The following is a 20,821-nucleotide window of genomic DNA, read 5'->3' on the forward strand; positions in this document are numbered from 1 at the left end:
TTCGAGCCTGCACCGCCATTCAGTATGATCATGGCTGATCATCCAACTCAGAACCCTGTACCTGCTTTCTCTCCATACCCCCGATCCCTTTAGTCACAGGGGCCATATCTAACTCTCTCTTAAATATAGCCAATGAACTGGCCTCAACTGTTTCCTGTGACAGAGAATTCCACAGATTCACCACTCTCTGTGTGAAGAAGTTTTTCCTCATCTCGGTCCTAAAAGGCTTCCCCTTTATCCTTAATCTGTGACCCCTCATTCGGGACTTTCCCAACATCGGGAACAATCTTCCTGCATCTAGCCTGTCCAATCCCTTTAGTATTTTATATGTTTCAATAAGATCCCCCCTCAATCTTCTAAATTCCAGCGAGTATAAGCCTAGTCGATCCAGTCTTTCATCATATGAAAGTCCTGCCATCACGGGAATCCATCTGGTGAACATTCTTTGTACTCCCTCTATGGCAAGAATGTCTTTCCTCAGATTTGGGGACCAAAACTTTTCCCCATTCTTCTTTATAAAACTGCTCAAGCTCTGTCAGATTGCATGGGGGTCGTGAGTGAATAGCCCTTTTCAAGTCCAGCCACAAACTCTCAACTGGATTGAGGTCTGGACTGTGACTTTGCCACTCCAGGACATTAACCTTGTTGTTGTTAAGGGGGGGTGAATACTAATGCAATCAATTGCTTTATATTTGTAATTATTTAGATCACTTGGTAGAAATCTGTTTTCAGTTTGACACGAAAGTCTTTTTCTGTTGATCAGTTTAAAAGAGAAGCCAAATTAAATCCACTGTGATTTAATGTTGTAAAACAATAAAACATTAAAACTTCCAAGGGGGCAAATATTTTTTAGAGGCACTGTATATTAACTCATATATAACCCTGGGCTTCATTTTCTTGTGTGCAATCACAGTAAATACAGGTAGGTTCTGAGGCTCCTGTACCTCCTTCCTGATGGCAGCAGCAGGAAGAGAGCATGGCCTGGGAGATGGGGGTCCTTGATGATGGATGCTACTTTCCAGCAGGAGTGTAGATGTGCTCAGTGGTAGGTAGGGCCTTGCCCCTGACGGACTGTTTGCAACAGGATTTGGACCAGTAGGAAATATGGACTGAAAAACAGCAGATAGAATTTAATGCAGACAAATATGAGCCTTGAACTTTGGGAGGACAAACCAGGGTACAACTTACACAGTTGAGCGGTGGGGCACTGAGGAGTGCAGTAGAACAAAGGGATCTGGGAATATAGATCCCTTATTCCTTGCAAGTGCCATCTTAGGCAGATAGAGTTGCAAAGAGAGCTTCTGGCGCATTGGCCTTCATAAATCCAAGTACTGAGTACAGGAATTCGGATTTTATGTTGAAATTGTATAAGATGTTGGTGAGGCCTAACATGAACTATTCTGTGCCCTCTGGTCACATACCTACAGGAAAGATATCAATAAGGTTGTTTAGAGTGCAGAAGGAACTTAGAAGGATACTGCTGGGACTTGAGGACAAATGTTATTGGAAATGGTTGATTAGACTAGGACATTTTTTCCCTGGAGCATAGGACAATCAGGGGAGATTTGTTAACCATGTTGAAGGCATTAATTCACAACAGATTAGGCAGGCTGCCAGTTGAAAACAGAATATGAGTATTAGCAGGATAGTGAGTGATGTGGATCTCGAAGTCCAGAGTTAAGGTAAATTTACTATGAACGTATGTCTACTATATACAACCTTGAGGTTCTTCTTCTTGCAGGCAACCAGAAAACACAATAGGATCCACAAAAAAACCTCACAGAACAAAGATGATCAAATATCCAATGTGCAAAAAAAGAACAGATCATGTAAACACTAAAAAAGTAAACAAATAACACACAGAACATGAACCCCAGAGTCCACAGACACGGAGCCATAACCCAGTTGTGGACTTTTAACAATACTGAGGATTGTTCTTGTAATGGGATGGTATTGTTGGGGATGGGTGGAGGAGTGTGGGTGTATCTGAAGTCTGGACTAAATTAGATATTTGGTTTAATGATAGATACGATATCAGTCAGAAGTGAGGGGAGAGAGCTAGCATGGGTTTGAAAGCACCATATAGCCAAACTGGCAAGGGATCTCTGGAATTCTAACTGTATTAGTTGGGTGTCTCACAGTGAAAAAGAATAAAATACATACTTCCAAATCATTAATAAAACTATGGTTTCTTTTTCCTTTGAATTTCCAAAACTCAAACCTATTCTTTGAAGAAAAATAACAGATTAGGGTGAAGATAACAATTGTATTCTCTAACGAACTGAAAACTTCATCCAATTGATCATAATGCAGTTGTGGGCTTCTGACAATAATGAGAATTTGTTTAGATTCTTATATTTACTAAAGCATAATTATTCTTGACGATACAAAATTATCAAGGTTATATATGTCGAAGTTCAACATTCAAAATAAATTTATTGTAAAGGTACATACTGTATATGTCACCATTTACAAACCTGAGATTCATTTTCTTGTGGGCATTCTCAATAAATCCTAAATAGATTAATAACCATAACAAAATCAATGAAAGACCACACCACTTGGGCATACAACCAATGTGCAAATGACAACAAACTGTGCAAATACAAAAAGATAGAAATAATAATAATAATTTATAGATAATTGGGCAGTTTTCCAGGGATGGTGGGACCTGTTCTGGCGGGATGGTTTACATCTGAACTGGAGGGGGACAAATATTCTTGCAGGTAGGTTCGCTAGAGAGGCTCCAGTGGATTTAAACTAGATACAAGGGGGGAGGGGAACCAGAGAGTAGGAACAGATGTAGGGGAGAAGGAAGAAAAGGGAGATAATAAAGTTGTTTGCACCGTTAGTGATAAACAGAGAGTAAGAGGTGGAAAATTTCTTAGAAGCATTTATTTTAATGCTAGGAGCATTGTAAGAAAGGTGGATGAGCTTAGAGCATGGATTGATGCCTGGAAATATGATGTTGTAGTTACTAGTGAAACATGGTTACGGGGGGGGGGGGAGAGTGTGATTGGCAACTAAATATTCCTGGATTTCGTCGCTTCAGGTGTGATAGAATCCAAGGGACAAGAGGGGGAGATGTTGCATTGCTTGTCAGAGAAAATATTACAGCGGTGTTCTGGCAGGATAGATTAGAGGTTTCATCTAGGGAGGCTATTTGGGTGGAATTGAATGGGAAGGGTGTAGTAATACTTATAGGGGTGTATTATAGGCCACCTAATGTGGAGTGAGAATTGGAGGAGCAAATTTGTAAGGAGATAGCAGATATTTGTAGTAAGCACAAGGTTGTGATTGTGGGAGATTTTAATTTTCCACACATAGACTGGGAAGCCCATACTGTAAAAGGGCGGGATGGTTTGGAGTTTGTAAAATGTGTGCAGGATAGTTTTTTGCAGCAATACATAGAGGTACCAACTAGAGAAGGGGCAGTGTTGGATCTCCTGTTAGGGAATGAGATAGGTCAGGTGACGGAGGTTTGTGTTGGGGAGCACTTCGGGTCCAGTGATCACAATGCTATTAGTTTCAATATAATTATGGAGAAGGATAGGTCTGGACCCAGGGTTGATATTTTTGATTTGAGAAAGGCTAACTTTAAGGAGATGTGAAAGGATTTAGAAGGAGTGGATTGGGACAATTTGTTTTATGGGAAGGATGTAATAGAGAAATGGAGGTCATTTAAAGGTGAAATTTTGAGGGTACAGAATCTTTATGTTCCTGTTAGGTTGAAAGGAAAGGTTAAAAGTTTGAGAGAGCCATGGTTTTCAAGGGATATTGGAAACTTGGTTCGGAAAAAGAGAGATGTCTATAATAAATATAGGCAGCATGAAGTTAATGAGGTGCTCGAGGAAAATAAAGAATGTAAAAAGAATCTTAAGAAAAAAATTAGAAAAGCCAAAAGATATGAGGTTGCTTTGGCAAATAAGGTGAAAATAAATCCAAAGGGTTTCTACAGTTATATTAATAGCAAAAGGATAGTGTGGGATAAAATTGGTCCCTTAGAGAATCTGAGTGTGTGGACAGCTATGTGTGGAACCAAAAGAGATGGGGGAGATTTTGAACAATATCTTTTCTTCGGTATTCACTAAGGAGAAGGATATTGAATTGTGTAAGGAAAGGGAAACAGGTAGGGAAGTTATGGAAACTATGATGATTAAAGAAGAGGAAGTATTGGTGCTTTTAAGGAATATAAAAGTGGATAAGTCTCCAGATCCTGACAGGATATTCCCTAGGACCTTGAGGGAAGTTAGTGTAGAAATAGCAGGGGCTCTGACAGAAATATTTCAAATGTCATTATAAGCGGAGATGGTGCCGGAGGATTGGCATATTGCTCATGTTGTTACATTGTTTAAAAAGGGTTCTAAAAGTAAACCTAGCAATTATCGGCCTGTAAGTTTGATGTCAGTGGTGGGTAATTTAATGGAAAGTATTCTTAGAGATGGTATATATAATTATCTGGATAGACAGGGTCTGATTAGGAACAGTCAACATGGATGTGTGCATGAAAGGTCATGTTTGACAAATCTTATTGAATTTTTTTGAAGCGGTTACTGGGAAAGTTGACGAGGGTAAAGCAGTGGATGTTGTCTATATGGACTTCAGTAAGGCCTTTGACAAGGTTCCACACAGAAGGTTAGTCAGGTAGGTTCAATCATTGGGTATTAATATTGAAGTAATAAAATGGATTCAACAGTGGTTGAATGGGAGACGCCAGAGAGTAGTTATGGATAACTGTCTGTCAGGTTGGAGACCGGTGACTAGCGGTGTGCCTCAGGGATCTGTACTGGGTCCAATGTTGTTTGTCATATACATTAATGATCTGGATGATGGGGTGGTAAATTGGATTAGTAAGTATGCAGATGATACTAAGATAGGTGGCATTGTGGATAATGAAGTAGGCTTTCAAAGCTTGCAGAGAGATTTAGGCCAGTTAGAAGAGTGGGCTGAAAGATGGCAGATAGAGTTTAATGCTGATAAGTGTGAGGTGCTACATTTTGGTAGGACCAATCAAAATAGGACATACATGGTAAATGGTAGGGCATTGAAGAATGCAGTAGAACAGAGGGATCTAGGAATAATGGTGCATAGTTCCCTGAAGGTGGAATCTCATGTGGATAGGGTGTTGAAGAAAGCTTTTGGTATGCTGGCCTTTATAAATCAGAGCATTGGGTATAGGAGTTGGGATGTAATGTTAAAATTGTACAGGGCATTGGTGAGGCCAAATTTGGAGTATTGTGTATAGTTCTGGTCACCGAATTACAGGAAATAAGTCAACAAAATAGAAAGAGTACAGAGAAGATTTACTAGAATGTTACCTGAGTTTCAGCACCTAAGTTACAGAGAAAGGTTGAACAAGTTGGGTCCTTATTCTTTGGAGTGTAGAACGCTGAGGGGGGACTTGATAGAGGTATTTAAAATTATGAGAGGGATAGATAGAGTTGACGTGGATAGGCTTTTTCCATTGAGAGTAGGGGAGATTCAAACAAGAGGACATGAGTTGAGAGTTAGGGGGCAAAAGTTTAGGGGTAACACGAGGGGGAACTTCTTTACTCAGAGAGTGGTAGCTGTGTGGAATAAGCTTCCAGTAGAAGTGCAGGTTCGATATTGTCATCTAAAGTTAAATTGGATAGATATATGAACAGTAAAGGAATGGAGGGTTATGGGCTGAGTGCAGATTGGTGGGACTAGGTGAGAGTAAGCGTTCGGCACGGACTAGAAGGGCCGAGATGGCCTGTTTCTGTGCTGTAACTGTTATATGGTTATATGGTATGGTTATATAAATAAACAATAAATTTCGAGAACATGAGATGAGGAGACCTTGAAAGTGAGTCCATAGGTTGTTTGAACATTTCACTGAGTGGGGCAAGTGGAGTTGAGTGAAGTTACCCTCTTTGGTTCAAGATTCTAATTGTTGACGGGCAATAGCTGCTCCTGAACCTGGTGGTGTCAGTCCTAAGGTTTTTGCTTCTTTTTTTCTGATAGCATCAGTGAGAAGAGAACATGGCCTGGATGGTGGGGGTCCCAGAGGGTGGATACTGCTTTCCTGTGTCAAAGCTCTGTGCAGATGTGCTCACCATAATAAATGTCAACATAATGAATTTACTTCACCCTTCGTCTTTACTGTGACTGCTTGCAGGAAAATGAATCTACCCTGAGATAAAGTATAAATATAAAAAAAGAAACACAATTGACTCAATCAAAAACAACACACAAGATGAACAAACAACCAATGTGCAAAAGAAACAAACTGCGCAAATACAAAAAGAAAAAAAACAAACAAAATAATAAAATAAATAAATAAGCAACGAATATCAAGAACATAAGTTGAGGGGTACGCTTGCTCTTTAGCCTCTGCTCATAGTGTGGAAGAACTTTGTAGTCGTGTTTAAAATGAGGCTGTTTTATTCAAAGAATGGTTTATGAAGAAAATAATAAACCTTTTAGAAGTATAAAGCTACTGAAGATTCTTCACTTTCTCGAATTTTGGAAAAACAACTTAATAAGGATTGCTGGAAATTCTTGAGAAACATTCGGGGCCGACTTACCAATGCATTCTGGCTAATCGTACACATTCAAACCTGAAGTTCTGCATTTGGATAACAGTGATATTACTCTTGTAAAAATCTTTATTCAAATATCATCTTAAAGGGTTTAATTTGCATGAGATTGTAAATTCATATCACTTACATTTGCTTGTTTTGTTTAAAGTTTTAAACTTTAGACATAAGTTTCAATCAGGACACCTCATCAGAACCATTTTTCTCTCTAAAGATGCTGACCCGTGAGTATTCCCAGCATTTTTCATTTTTATTTCAAACTTGCAGCATCCACAGTTTAATTTTTGTGTTTTAATTCATTTTTTATAGTCTGCAGGTTCTCATCAGGTTTCATAGTTATATGGAGATATAAAAAATGGGTTCAAATTAGGGCATCCGTCACTTAAACCTGCCTGGTAAAACCCCCACAGGCCTAATCTCCTCTTCTCTACCAGTTCCCTACCGCCCTCAACTCCCCGACTTTCCAAAAACAAATCCACTTCGTCCTTAAGTACCACCTATGTTTTATCATTCACAATCTTCTGAATTAGAGAATTCCAGAGACACTTCGTGAAGAAAAAAATGTACCTTAGTTTCCAGTGGACCATATTTTTAAAAAAAAAACCCTATAATCTTGTAACTATATTCCCTCATTCAAGTTTTTACGACTAATGGAATCATTCTGACATCTAGTCTGTCCTGCTCCATGGGACCTTTAGGATTCAATAATATGCTTCACTCTTCAAAGCCACAAAGAATATGGATTTAATTGCTTTCACTGCTCATAATAGGAGTCATCTCATCCCAGGAGTTAGGCCTGTGAATCTCCTCTGGACTGATTCCAATGACCTCACGCCTTTCCACATTAAACTGCATTTTGCAAGTTTTTGCCCTCTCAACCTCTCTGCAGTATATCATGTTTCTGAGTCCACGAGTCCTCATCACAACATCCCTTTAATTATCCTGATCTTCTGCTGTTGTTCTCTGGCATTGTCCTCCATCAATGCTGCCAGACCCAGTTTCTTCTTTTCTCGTTCCAAGTCCCAGCATCTGCAGCCTCTTGTGCTTCCAACTCATAAATTGGTTTATTACTGTCACACATACTGAGGTACAGTATGAGGTACTTGCGCTTCCAACTCATAAATTGGTTTATTACTGTCATACATACTGAGGTACTGTGAAAAACTAACATACCAGGCCCCCAACCCCACCTTGAACTCTCAGATCACTTACCTGTTATGCTAATTCCAGCATACAAACCACTGATTAAACAGACCAAACTAGCTCTAAAGAAGCCAAAAACCCGGTAGGAGGGAGCAATCTCAGCATTGCAGGATTGCTTTGTAAACACGAACTGGAGAATGCTCAGGGAGGCTGCTACCTATTCCTCCTGTTATCGTTGAGGAATATATGGATTCTGTGAGCGGCAAAAAAAGAGAAGTTTACTGAGGATGTTAGCACCACAAAACACATCCACATGAGGGCAAGTTGGAGGCCATGTCTTATTGCAGAGTTCCATGCACAGCCGAGGCTGCCTTTAGACTGGGGAATGTGACAGCTCTCAGGGAAGCAAGAACCGTGCTTTCCCACTCCATCAGGAAGGCAAAATAGGAACATTTTCACCTGCTTCTGTGATACCAGAGCCATGAGGCGCACATGGCAGGGAACTCAGAGGATTACAGACTACAAGTCTAACCAGCTCGTCAGCAGCCAGGATGCCTCACACCCCGACAGGCTGAACTTCTTTTGCACAGTTTGATGCACAGAACAAAGTGCTGGTGAGGAAGAAACCTCTTCCCCCAGGGGAGCAGGCGTCCCGTCTGGCTAAAGCAGAGGTGTGGAAGACCCTGGCCAGGGTCAACCCACACAAAGCTGTGGGGCTCAATACTATACCTGGATGGGTCTGAAAGACTTAGCAAACCAGCTAACTGATGTGCTGATGGATATATCCAACATCTCTCTGCAACAGTTTTCAAGGCAGCAACCATCATTCCCGCAACAGTAACCTACCTAAATCACTATTGTCTGGCAGATTTAACATCAACCATTATGGAGTGCTTTGAGCAGCTGGTCAAGGAGTGCATTAAAGCCTTTCTTCCGGCTATATTGGACCCCTTCCAGTTCGCTTATCACTTGAATCCATCCACTGATGATGTCATAACTTCTACCCTCCTCTCTGTCCTGTCCCTTCTGCAAAAATGCAGTCTCATATACCAGTTCACTGTTTATGGACTTCAGTTTGGCATTTAACACCAACATAACCCAGAAACTGTCCTCAATGGGTCTCAATGCCTCCCTCTGTAACTTGAACCTTGATTTCTTAATAGCAATGCCACGGTCAGTCTATGTGGGCAGCAACGTCTCTAGTCCCATTACGCTGAGTACTGACACTCCCCAGGGCTGTGTGCTCAGCCCACTGCTGTTCACACTGCTGACACAAGACTGTGTCGCAGGATCCAGCTCAATGCATGTCATCAAGTTTGCAGGTGACACCACAGTGGTTGGCCTCATCAACGATGATGAGTCGGAGTACAGAGAGGAAGTGGAGCAGCTGGTGGACTGGTGTGAGAACAACAACCTAGGTTTGAACATGGAGAAGATCAAGGAAATGATCGTGGACTTTAGGAAGGTGCAAATGAACCATCCCCCTGTGAGCATACATGGCTCTTCCATAGAGAGAGTTAAGTGCACCAAGTTCCTGGAAGTTCACATCCTAGACAACCTCAAAAACACCTCCCTGAATAAGAAGGTACAGCAGTGCCTCCACTTCCTGGGAAGATTGAGGCCCACCCACCATCTTAACTGAATTTTACTGGAGTCCCATTGAGTGTGTCCTGACAAGCTGCATCTCTATCTGGTATGGGAGCAGCAGAGCATCAGACCGTAAGTCCCTACTAAGGCCTGTGAGAATGGCCAAGAGGATCATAGAGGTCTCCCTACCTTCCATCAGGGGCATTTATCAGGAGCATTGCTTATGCAGGGTCCTCTGTATTATCAAGGATCCCACCCATCCATCCAGCACAATGCACAAAGACAAGAACGGTCAGGGTGAAAAACAGCTTCTTCCCTCGGACCATTAGGCTTCTGAACTCCCTGCTGCATTGCATTCAAAGTGTCACCAGATGATTTGTTCTGTACCCTACAATATTTAATTTATGCACTTTACTTTGTTTATCTATGTGTAATTCATATGTAGATTTAATTCTTACTTTCCTAAGTTATTGTGTATTATGTGTGTGCTATGTGTACTACTGTGCCTTACACCCTGGTCTGGAGAAATGTTGTCTTATTTAGCGGTATACACATATATAGTTAAATGACAATAAACTTGACTTGACTGTCTTGCATATAATTCCTAAAGCAATTCATTATAAAATGCAGAATTAAGTGTACAGTTACACAGAAAGTATAATTCAGGCAAACAATAAGATGCAGAGGCACTACGAAGTAGATGATGAGTTCAAGACTCCATCTTACCGTACTAGAGAACTGTTCAATAGTTTTACACCAGTGAGATGGAAGCTGTCCTTGAACCCAGTGGTAAGTCATTTTATGCTTTTGTGTCTTTTGTCTGATAGGTGGGAGACGAGCGGATACCTGGGGTAGGTGGCGACTTCAATTATGCTGGCTACTTTACTGAATATTGAACCTCAGTTGCTAGGCATTGTACAATGAAAACAAACAAGCATGCAAATAGTGGTGATCAAAGGTCAAAATAAATTTATTAGCAAAGTGCATATACGTCAGCGCACACAACCCTGAGATTTGTTTTCTTGCAGGCATACACAGCAAGTCCAAGAAACGCAACAGAATCAATGAAACACCAAACCCAACAGGATGGACAAACAACCAATGTGAAAAAGACCACAAACTGCCCAAATAGTAAAGAAAAAAAAAGAAATAATAATAAACAAATAAGCACTAAATATCGAAATGTGAGATGAAGAGTCATTGTAAGTGACTCATTAGTTTTCGGAACAGTTCAATGCTGGGACGAGTGAAGTTTTCCTCTCTGGTTCAAAAGTCTGATGGTTGAAGGGTAATAACTGTTTCCTGAACCTGGTAGTATGGATCCTGAGGCTCCTGTACATTTGGTGTGATGGCAGCAGTAAGAAAAGAGCATGGCCTGGGTGGTGGGGACCTTGATGATGGATGCGACAGCGCTCCATGCAGATGTGCTGAATGGTGCGGTGGGCTTTACCTGTGATGGACTGGGCCACATCCATTACTTCTTGTAGGATTTTCCATTCAAGGCCATTGATGTTTCCATACCAAGCAGTGATGCAACCAGTCAATATACTCTCCACCACACATCTACAGAAATATGTCAAAGTTTTAGATGCCATGCTGAATCTTCACAAACTTCTAAGGAAGTAGAGGTGTTGTCATGCTTTCTTCATAATGGTAATTATGTGCTGGGCCCAAGGCAGATCTTCTAAGATTGATAGCACTGAGGAATTTAACGTTGCTAACCATCTCCACTTCTGATCCCCCAGTGAGGACTGGCTGATGGACCTCCGGTTTCCTCCTGCTGAAGTCAATACTCAGTTCATTGGTCTTGCTGATATTGAGTGAGGTGTTGTTGTTGTGGTGCCACCTTTGCTGCGGCCAATGACAATGGTGTTGTCAGCAAACTTGAATATGGCACAGGAGCTGTGCTCATCCTCACAGTCATAAGTATAAAGTGAGTAGAGCAGGGGGCTAAGCACGCAGCCTTATGCTGCACCTGTGCTGATGGAGATTGTGGAGGAGATGTTGTTGCCAATCTGAACCGACTAGAGTCTGCAAGTGAGGAAATCGAAGATCCAATTGCACAAGGAGGTATATTCGGGCAAAGTCTTGAAGTTTTATTTGAAATAAAATCAGAAAAGCTGCACACACCCACAGGTTTTCAGTAGTAAAAAGAAACATGGTTAATGCTTCAAGTCAAAATTCCGTCATAAGAATTTGGAGAGAAATGATACATAAGCATAAGAGTTTCTGCAGATGCTGGACATCGAGAGCAACACACACAAAATGCTGGAGGAACTCAGCAGCATCTAGGGAAAAGAATGAACAGCTGACATTTCAGACCAAGACCATTCCTCAGAACTGGAAAGAAATGGGTAAGAAGCCAGAATAAGGTGGGGGGAGGGGAAGGAGTACAGGCTAGAAGGTGATAGGTGCAGCCAGGTGGGTGGGGGAGTGAATGAAGTCAGAAGCTGGGAGGTGATGGGTGGAAAAGGTCAAGGCCTGAAGAAGGAATCTGATGGGAGAGGAGAGTGGACCTTGGGAAAAGGGGGAAGTGGAGGAGGGGCACCGGGTGGAGGTGATAGGTGGTAAGATGAGGTAAAAGGGGAGCCAGAATGTGAATGGGTGAAGAGAGAAGGAGGAGAGTGAAGATTACCAGGAATTAGAGAAATCAATGGTCATGTCATCAGGCTGGATGCGACCCAGATGGAATATGAAGTGTTTTTCTTACAACCTGAGAACGGTTAAACATGTTGGAATGGGAATGGAGATTGGAATTTAAATGGTTGGCCACTAGGAAATAATGCTTTTTACAGATAGGCATCTCCATCGGGTGTAGTAGATACAGCAGGTGACCCCAATAGATACACAGCAGAAGTGTTGCCTCAATTGGATGGACTGTTTGGGGCCCTGAACAGAGGTGAGTGAATAAGTGAATAGGCAGGTGTAGCACTTTCTACTCTTGCAGCAGTAAGTGCCAGAAGGGAGTTTAGTGGGAAGGGGCAAATCTACAAGGGAATCACAGAGAGAACAATCTCTGCAGGGAGCTGAGAATGGTGGGGAGGTAGTAGATTCTATTGAAGATGGCAGAGGTTGTGGAGAATGATGTGTTGGATGCAGAAGCTTATGGGGTGGTAGATAAGGACAAAAGGAACTCTATGCCTGTTAAGGCAGCGGGATGATGTCCGGGAAATGGAGACGTGGGTGATGGCAACATCAATGGTGACGCAGACAAAACCCTATTCTTTGAAGGAGAACATCTCTGATGTACTGGAAAGGAAAACATCATACTGAGAACAGATGCGCTGGAAACAAGGGAAATGAGAAAACAGAATAGCAATTGCACAAGAGACAGGGTGAGGATAGGTAAAGTCAATTTAGCTGTGGGGGTCAGTGGGTTTATAGAAGATATCAGTAAACAGTTTGCCTCCAGTGATGACAATAGAGAGATCGAACGAGGTAAAAAGTTATCAGAAGTGGACCAAGTGAATTTAAGGGCAGGGTTTAAGTTGGAGGTAAATTTGATGAAATTGACAAGCTCAGGACAGGCACATGAAGCAGCACCAATGCAGTCATCAATGTAGCAGAGGGTTGTGGAACATTACCAGGGAAGGCTTGGAACATGGATTGTTCCACATAATCGCCAAAAGGCAGGAATTGCTGGGAACCATGGCTACACCTTGAGTTTGGAGAAAGTGTGAGGAGCCAAAGAGAAACCATGGAGGGTGAGGACCAGTTCCACCAGATGGAGGAGGGTGGTGGTGGAGGGGAACTGGTTGGGTCTGTTGTCAATAAAAAAGTGGAGAGCTTTAAGGCTTTCTTGATGGGGGATAGAGGTGTATAGAAACTGTACATCCATAGTGAAAATGAGATGGTCAGGGCCAGAGAATTGAAAGTTGTTGAGGAGATCAAGGACATGTGATAAGCCCCAAAAGTAGATAGGAAAGGACTGAAACAAGGGGGATAAAATGAATCCGAGGTATGCAGACACGAGAACAGGCAGAAGCAATTGGTCTACCAGGAAAACATCACACATTAATGTCTACTCTGAACTTTACCACTGAAGTTTCAATCCAACAGAAAGACTAAAATGTTTACTGTAATAAATAAGAACCCGAAAGTCTCAACGAAAATTCTTCGTTTGTCGTAAATTCTAAAAGCTCGCTCCATAAACTACTCTCGACATCTACAACTACTTCCTCCTGCTCTCCCTCCCCAAGCAGCCATCTCCTTTAACATGGAGCTTTGAATCATGGGAAGTCCTATCGCGAAGAGGTCAACGGAAACTACATTTCCCTTAATGCTCTACGTTCAATACCTACGCAATTTCCGTCACGGAATCTCCAGCCTGACAAACCCTGCGCGGAAAAAAACAAAGACGGCTTTTTGGGAAATGTAGTCCAATGAAGGCCGCTCAAGTCGCAGATCAGCGGGCGGTTAACTACAACTCCCGAAGGGTAGTGCGATCGGCGCGCGTGCGTAGTCGGTCACTGGCAGTGCTGGAGTCACGAGTGGTTTCCGCTGGTTTCTCCTGTGTGTTTATCTCTTCTTCCACGTTCATTAACATTGAGACAGTCTGCGCCTGTGGAGTTTTTAGTTTCAGTTTTAAGGTCGCCGTGTTTGTTATTTTTTGTCTGTAAAAAGCATGAGCGACAATGATGACATCGAGGTGGAGAGCGATGTAAGTCTGGCCGGACTGGTCTCGGCCTTTTTATCGCTGTTGAATTGAACGTGTTGTTTTCTTGTTTTTATTCCCTCCTGATTATATACATTTCTTTTCCTTTCTCTGTAGTTACGGATTTCCCCCCACCCCCTTCTCACCGTTAATTTTTTTTTGTAAAGCGCCAGACTCTAGCCCTTTATGATCATTTTGTCACTTGTCTGTTTTTCAGGAAGAACAACCGAGGTTTCAGACAGCGGTACGTAACGGAGGATTAACATAGACCCCGTGTCGACGCTTTGTTTTTTTTTCATATTCATAAAAAAAATTAATCATCCCAAAACAATATGGATTATTGATTTTTTTTTGTATTTTTTCAAAAAAAAACACTTCCTACCCTTTTCTCTCTTAAATACGGGATTGATTTTTAATCCTGAGGTTGGCTCGGATGAGGCTCTCTGTAGGAGGCCTTTGAGTCCGAGACAGGAACTGGCGATGTGTTAAGAGGAAGGCCACTGCTATCTTTCACGGCACGGCTCCTGTTCCTGGGCGATTATCCAACCACAGGCCTCAAGAGAGAAATCGGGTTTATTGTTCACTTAAAACAAATAATAGCGATTTTTCTAAATATTAAAGCGTACCTACTTTGGGCTCCTTAATCTTTAGGATGAAAGAACCCTTGCTGTCTTAATTCTAAAACGTCAGTTTTTTTGATGTGCTAGTTTTTCCCTAGTTGAAAAATATTCGTCTCCTGTGTTTGTGTGTATATATAATCAGAAAATATACATTTGGCCTACAAGCCTCGGCGCCCTTGTGCTGAAGCTGGGCAGATAGGTTACTGGAAATAACTTGTTTAAATTTTTTTCGTTTGTCATTTTATCTTATTGAACCCTACCCACCTTCTTCCTCATCCTGTCAGTATGAAAGGTTTACATATGGTAAACCTGAAAAAAAGTTTTAAAAGAACACCTGAAATTCGTCGTGACGCTTTTTCCCCTTCCTCTTTTGCAGTTGTGTATATGTATTTCATACAGCGTGTTCGGATGACCAGCTGCTGCAAAGGATTCTTATTCGTGTTCTTCAAGAAACATTTAAAAAAGATCAATAACAAATGTAAATAGTTAAGTTAGATGTACGAGGTTTTCTTTTGATTGTGGGTGTATAACACAAAATGGACTCCAGGAAGTTTTGTATAATTGTTGATCAGCTTGCAAAACAGTTTCCTTTTAAAGGGACTGGCATTAAGTTTCATAAGTTATCTACCTTGGTATGCACTGTCTAAAGAAGTCAGTAAAATTAGCCTGAGTGGTCACAGAACAAAGTAGCTCATTTTGTGATTACACAACATAGTCTATATATTATGTTTGCATTATATCAGACATATTGCCTTTTCCAACTAAGCTGGTTGCCAAATGGTTTGCTGACTTCTGAGTATTGTGTGTATATGGTGCCCAATTTTAGGCAACTGGGAATGTCTTGATTTAGTAGATGAGGCATAATCTCTGTTGTCACAGCTGTAAGTTCAGTTTGAGTGTCAACAGCACTGAAACTTTTGTTAGAGTCTGCAGTCCTGATTTGCTGAAAAGAAAATGCATTGGGATGACTTTGCTTTTTAGAGCAAAAATGGGGAAATTTTTTGTGCATTGTCACCCACTAATGAGTTAAACTTTATTGGTAATTAACTAATGTTTAAATACCAAGAGAGAGGGTAATTTTGACCTAAAGAGTAGAAATGGGAATTGAAAACTTAAATGTTCGCTTCTGACTGGGAAATAGAAAAACTATGGATTGCCTTTTAATTTGAATGATAGGCAAAAATTGTGACCTTACTGTGAATGTACATCTTTCAGTTTATGGAGTGAAATAAATTAATGCAATCCAAATAAAACTGAAAGTGTTTTAAACACGGCTGTACCAGGAATGTTTATAACCTTAAATGGTTTGTAAATTAATTGCAGACTGTACTCCCTTTATTACATTTTATTTTCCTAATTCCAAACCATTTTGAACATATCAATTATAGTGGGAATGTCTGTATGCTTATAGATGTTACGGCGATTAGATTTTTAAAGAAAATCTTGGTATCAGATTCACTCAGACAAATCTGTTTCCCAATTCAATGTGCTTCATTTGCAACAGAATTTCCTATGTTAATCAATTGAGGCAAGTTACACCCTTTAACAATGTTCAAATTTGGCTGTAGATAGAGGATTTGGATTGATGTGGTTGTATGCTGAACTGTGTTGGTTTGTTAGATGAAAATTCCTGAGAACTACTTTAGGAGAGAATTTGCTGACTTTTTTTGGTTAGTGTAACTTTTAAATGTTTATGTATATCTTTTTGGAACACAAGGGGTAATCATGTGCCTGACCACCCCTCTTTCTCTCCCCAGCCTCTTTCCACATACCATTTAGGCAGGTTGTTCATTGACTTTGATTCTCTCAGAGCCAAAATCCAATGTTTTGTACATCCACAGTGCTCTGGAGTGGTGAATTCCAAATGGTCACGATTCTCTGAATGATTAAATGTCTCAAACTTGTGTAGCTGAGTTTGAAAATGGAGTTTTATGCAGGAAATTTGAAACTAAAACAGATATTGCTAGTAATACTCAGTAGGTCAAGCAATATCTGTGAAAAGAGAAAAAGAGTCAGATAAAGGAACTATGACCTGAAACTGTTTGAGTGTTTCCAGCATTTCCTGTTTTGCGGCTGACCCCGTGTTCTGAGACCTGCCCTAGTTACACATATGCCAATCAGTGAGTGAGACTTTCAGCATTTACTCTCATCCCGTAAAGAATTTTGTGGTTCCTCAAAATGGTTGGATTCCTCCTCAGTCTTCCAATTATGAATTTTCATGTTCTTTATCTGCATTTTTTTGGAAGCTTTGCTTTCCTACTACGTAATAAGCATGTACAAGCTCAAAGTTTAATTAGTCACTGAGTTGTCTCTTCTGTGCCATTAAAATCTTGACGGGGGGAAGTTGTTAGTAAAGTGGGGAAAATAAAATAGGGTTACTGTAGAGAGGTACTTGATCATCAGTGTGACAGAACCTGTGTGATCATGCTGTATGATGGTGAAAACCATTGTTTCGTAGAAACAATTATTCACTACTTCAAAGTAAAGTTCTGCATGTTGTTAAATCTAGATACTAAAACTGTAGGGCTCAAGATTTGGCTTCACTTCATTGGAGTTAAAAACAAGCTGTCCAGAAATGAAAAGCTTTTATTTACCTCTTGTGGGGGTGTGATTTATTTACTAATTACCTCCATTGTGGTTGAGTTCACAAATTGTAAAGTCATTACAACTAGAGTGATTACAGCAATCTTTTTTTCTTGAGCGTAAGTTTATATAAATATTTGTGCTCAGCACAATTTTGCATTTAATATTTTTTGTTCAGCAGTCCCTTAGTGTATCACTAAACTCCAAATGGAAATTTTCAAATGTCAAGATTTAAAATTTAAATACAGCAATTATAGATATTGAAGTTAATTATACTGGGCAGAAATGCTTAAAACTATTGTGTCAGGATTTTTTCATTCTACTATTGCAATATCCGCTCTTTTATTACAAAAGAACTTGCATTAGATTTGCAATAGCACCCCCCGCCCCCCCATACTTTGGGCCAGAATTTATTTATTTCACTCTGAAGTGATGTTATTTAAGCTAAATATAGAACAGTTAGTAACCAAATTTAAATTATTTTCATGATATAAATAAATATAAGCAAACTTTGCTTGTAGCTACCAGTTTGAACTCCTAGAGCTGCTGGAATAATATTGTGGAAAGACTGGATCATTTTAGTTTGCCATTCTTTTCAGTCATGTTTCTTACGAATACCAAGGGTTCTTTTATGTCTATTGATTACAATCTTAGGCGATGCCCAGATTTTAATCATCTATACTCTAATGAGGTGATGAAAGCGTGCCGATGATGCTATGGGGAAAGAGTTACATGACTGTAATCTGTGAATGATAAAGAATACTCTGTATTTCCAAATTAAGATGATGTATGACTTGGATTTGGTGTTGATATCTCTTGTTTAAATGTGCGAGATGGTGCAGTGTATCTTGTACTCCTCAGTCACGGTATAGTAATGTATGAATACAAGAAGTGGTAGATGGTGTGTTGATCAAGCTGTTTTGTCCAGGATAACATTGACGTAGTGGTGTTGGAAGTGTCTGAGCTTTGAGAGTATGATGAGTGGCTTGCCACATATTTACTCGCTCTCTCTGCTACTCCTAAAGCTGCGAAGTTTATGCAGCTGCTGCAGTTAAGTTTCTGGTCAGTACTGGTGTAGAGGATGTTGATCTGAAGATTTAGCAATGTTAATGCTGAGTTTCAGATAGAAGTGATTGGATTATCTCGTTGGAGATGGCCACGGTTAGCACCTGTGTTGGGAGTATTACTTGCGACTCAGCAAATAGCTGAATATTATGTTGGTAGAGGCTATGTGGAGGTAGGGCCTGTCGCACGATTGAAAGGTTTGTAAGCAGAATTCCGATCTCTGCAGTCATCAGTGTTTCTGTCTGGATGATGTAGCTGACAAAGGTTAGGCCTGGCATGCTGCCCTGACAAACTCTTGCAAGTGTCCTCGGATTATGACAATGTGCTTTCTGCCACTACTGTTCATCCTTCCACAAATAACTGGTCACTTGAAAACATTTCTGCCTGGTACGAAATGATTTCAGTTTTACAAAGCAATCCTGATTCACAGGATAACATGCCACTTTGGTTATCACTGTGGCCTTAGCTGTAGAACTCAGCTGATGTACTTGCCAGTGCTGTTGACACTCCAGGTATATTTCACTGTCTTTAAAAAGAACACTGTCTTTCCCTGCACATCTCCTTTGACTTAACCTCTCTCACTTTAAATACGTGTCTTCAAGTATTAAGTATTTCAACAACGGGAAAAAGATACAGGCTTTCTACTCTTATCTGTGCCTCTCATAACCTTACAGACCTCTATCAGATCTCTCCTGAGCCTCTGCTGCTCCAAAGAAAACAACTTACATTTGTCCAACATCTCCTTGTAGCACATGCTCTCTGATTCAGGCAGCATCCTGGTAAACCTCTCCTGCACCCTCTACAAAGCTTTGGCACCCTTGCAATGATGCAGCAACCAGAATTTAATGCACTATTCCAGATGTGGCCTAACTGGAGTTTTATAAAGCTGCAAAATAACTTCCTGACTCTTGAACTCAATTCCTTGACTAATGAAGGCAAGCATGCCATATACTTTCTTTATCAGCTTTCTGTTCTGTTGTAAAAATGTGGCATTACTGAGTTGGCTATTAACAAGTGCTGCTTCATAGTAATGCACCATAACTCCTGCTGTGACTAGATAGATTAGAACAGTACTTGGGAAGGTTTGGTTTGCTTTGCTCTGTTGTTTGTCAGCTAGACAAAGCTAGACATTCACCTTATCAGGCATCTTGGCTATTTGAATTCTGATGGTCATGATAATCTGATTCTGGAGAAAAGGGAATACACAATCTTTTTTTCCACTCTGCTGTGTTTAAGTACAGAGAAAATAAATAAACGTCAAGTTCTAACACGATGGTACTTGGACTGTTGAACTTAGTTACTTGAAATCAGCTATCTTTCTATTCTTTTATATGGGCACTGCAGTGTTAAATTATCCTTAAATTTTTTTTTCACAACTTGGATTTCAGTACAATGTTTGAAGACAGGATAAACAGGATTTGAGCCTGTACTGACAATTTTCCAAAAGTTTGAATAATTGAAATTGAGCCTTGCAAGGAAAAACAACCATTGGACTTCTAAACACGAATAAGATGTCGATGGTTTAGTGGGGCTGGTAGAAGCTTAAAACCCAAACTAGAAGTGTGATTTTAGGATCTTGTGACATTAATTTAAATAGTGCCACTTTTGAGTCAATCTGATCAAAATAATTTGGAATGTTGCCAATTGTAAATATTGTCAAAGCATACTGAAATCCATTGAATTTTGGCTTATACTTGTATGAAAATCAAATCTTAAATGTTACTTAGCTACATAAAATTGTAATAGTAAAAGACATTTTAAGATAGATTACATTAAGGTATGATTTAAAGAATGAAAATTGTCTTTCAGGCGGACAAGCGAGCACACCACAATGCTTTGGAGCGCAAGCGCAGAGATCACATTAAAGACAGCTTTCACAGTTTACGTGACTCCGTACCATCACTCCAGGGTGAAAAGGTTTGTGTTCCACAACTTTATTTTCACCACTAGTGTTCATATTAAGCAAAATGTTTGGGGAAATAAAGTAGTTGATGTGTTAGTGTTGAGTGAGGTGAGAATATTTTTTATATCTACGGCCTCATTCCTCCAAGATGCAACACAGCGTGTCATAGAAAGTCATTCCTGCCTGTGGCCATCAAACTTTACAACTCCTCCCTTGGAGGGTCAGACACCCTGTGCCGATAGGCTGGTCCTGGATTTATTTCATAATTTACATATTACTATTTAACTATTTATGGTTCTATTACTATTTATTATTTATGGTGCAACTGTAACAAAACCAATTTCCCCCTGGGATCAATGAAGTATGATTATGACTAGTAGATGTTGCACAAAGATGAAGCATGAGATTGCTGTGGAGCAGCAAAGGCAAATGTCTAATCTGCCTCCACAGCCACCTTGCTAAGGAACTATCAATATGAATTCTGAGATTTCTCCACTTGGCCCAATGTCCTGTCATTTATTATGCAGTCCCATTGTCTAGCCAAATCAATAATCTTAATCAGGTTTTCATAGCTGTGGGAGATGGTGCGGATAATCTCTCTCTACCTATTAAATGCTTATAATGGCATGCGTCTCATAGCCTCTGACAGCCGAGTCCAGCTCCTGGCCTTTTCATGTGGCTTAGCTACTGAGCCGCATGAAGCCAT

At 40.5% G+C, this 20,821-nt stretch overlaps 1 protein-coding gene across 2 annotated transcripts in view; it reads left to right on the forward strand.

Annotated features, from left to right (window-relative positions):
* Window positions 1-13,748: 13,748 nt before the first annotated feature.
* Window positions 13,749-20,821, forward strand: part of max (myc associated factor X) — a 29,517-nt gene continuing 22,444 nt past the window's right edge. The window contains exons 1-3 of one of the 2 annotated variants that reach the window (XM_063051781.1): window positions 13,749-13,950; window positions 14,162-14,188; window positions 20,022-20,129. In XM_063051781.1, the coding sequence (XP_062907851.1) occupies window positions 13,915-13,950; window positions 14,162-14,188; window positions 20,022-20,129 (171 nt within the window). In that variant the 5' untranslated portion in view covers window positions 13,749-13,914. The remainder of the gene's footprint in view (window positions 13,951-14,161; window positions 14,189-20,021; window positions 20,130-20,821) is intronic. The other variant, XM_063051792.1, reaches the window with a different exon arrangement.

The sequence above is a fragment of the Mobula hypostoma genome, chromosome 1 (genome assembly GCF_963921235.1).
Source record: "Mobula hypostoma chromosome 1, sMobHyp1.1, whole genome shotgun sequence".
Taxonomy (NCBI): domain Eukaryota; kingdom Metazoa; phylum Chordata; class Chondrichthyes; order Myliobatiformes; family Myliobatidae; genus Mobula; species Mobula hypostoma.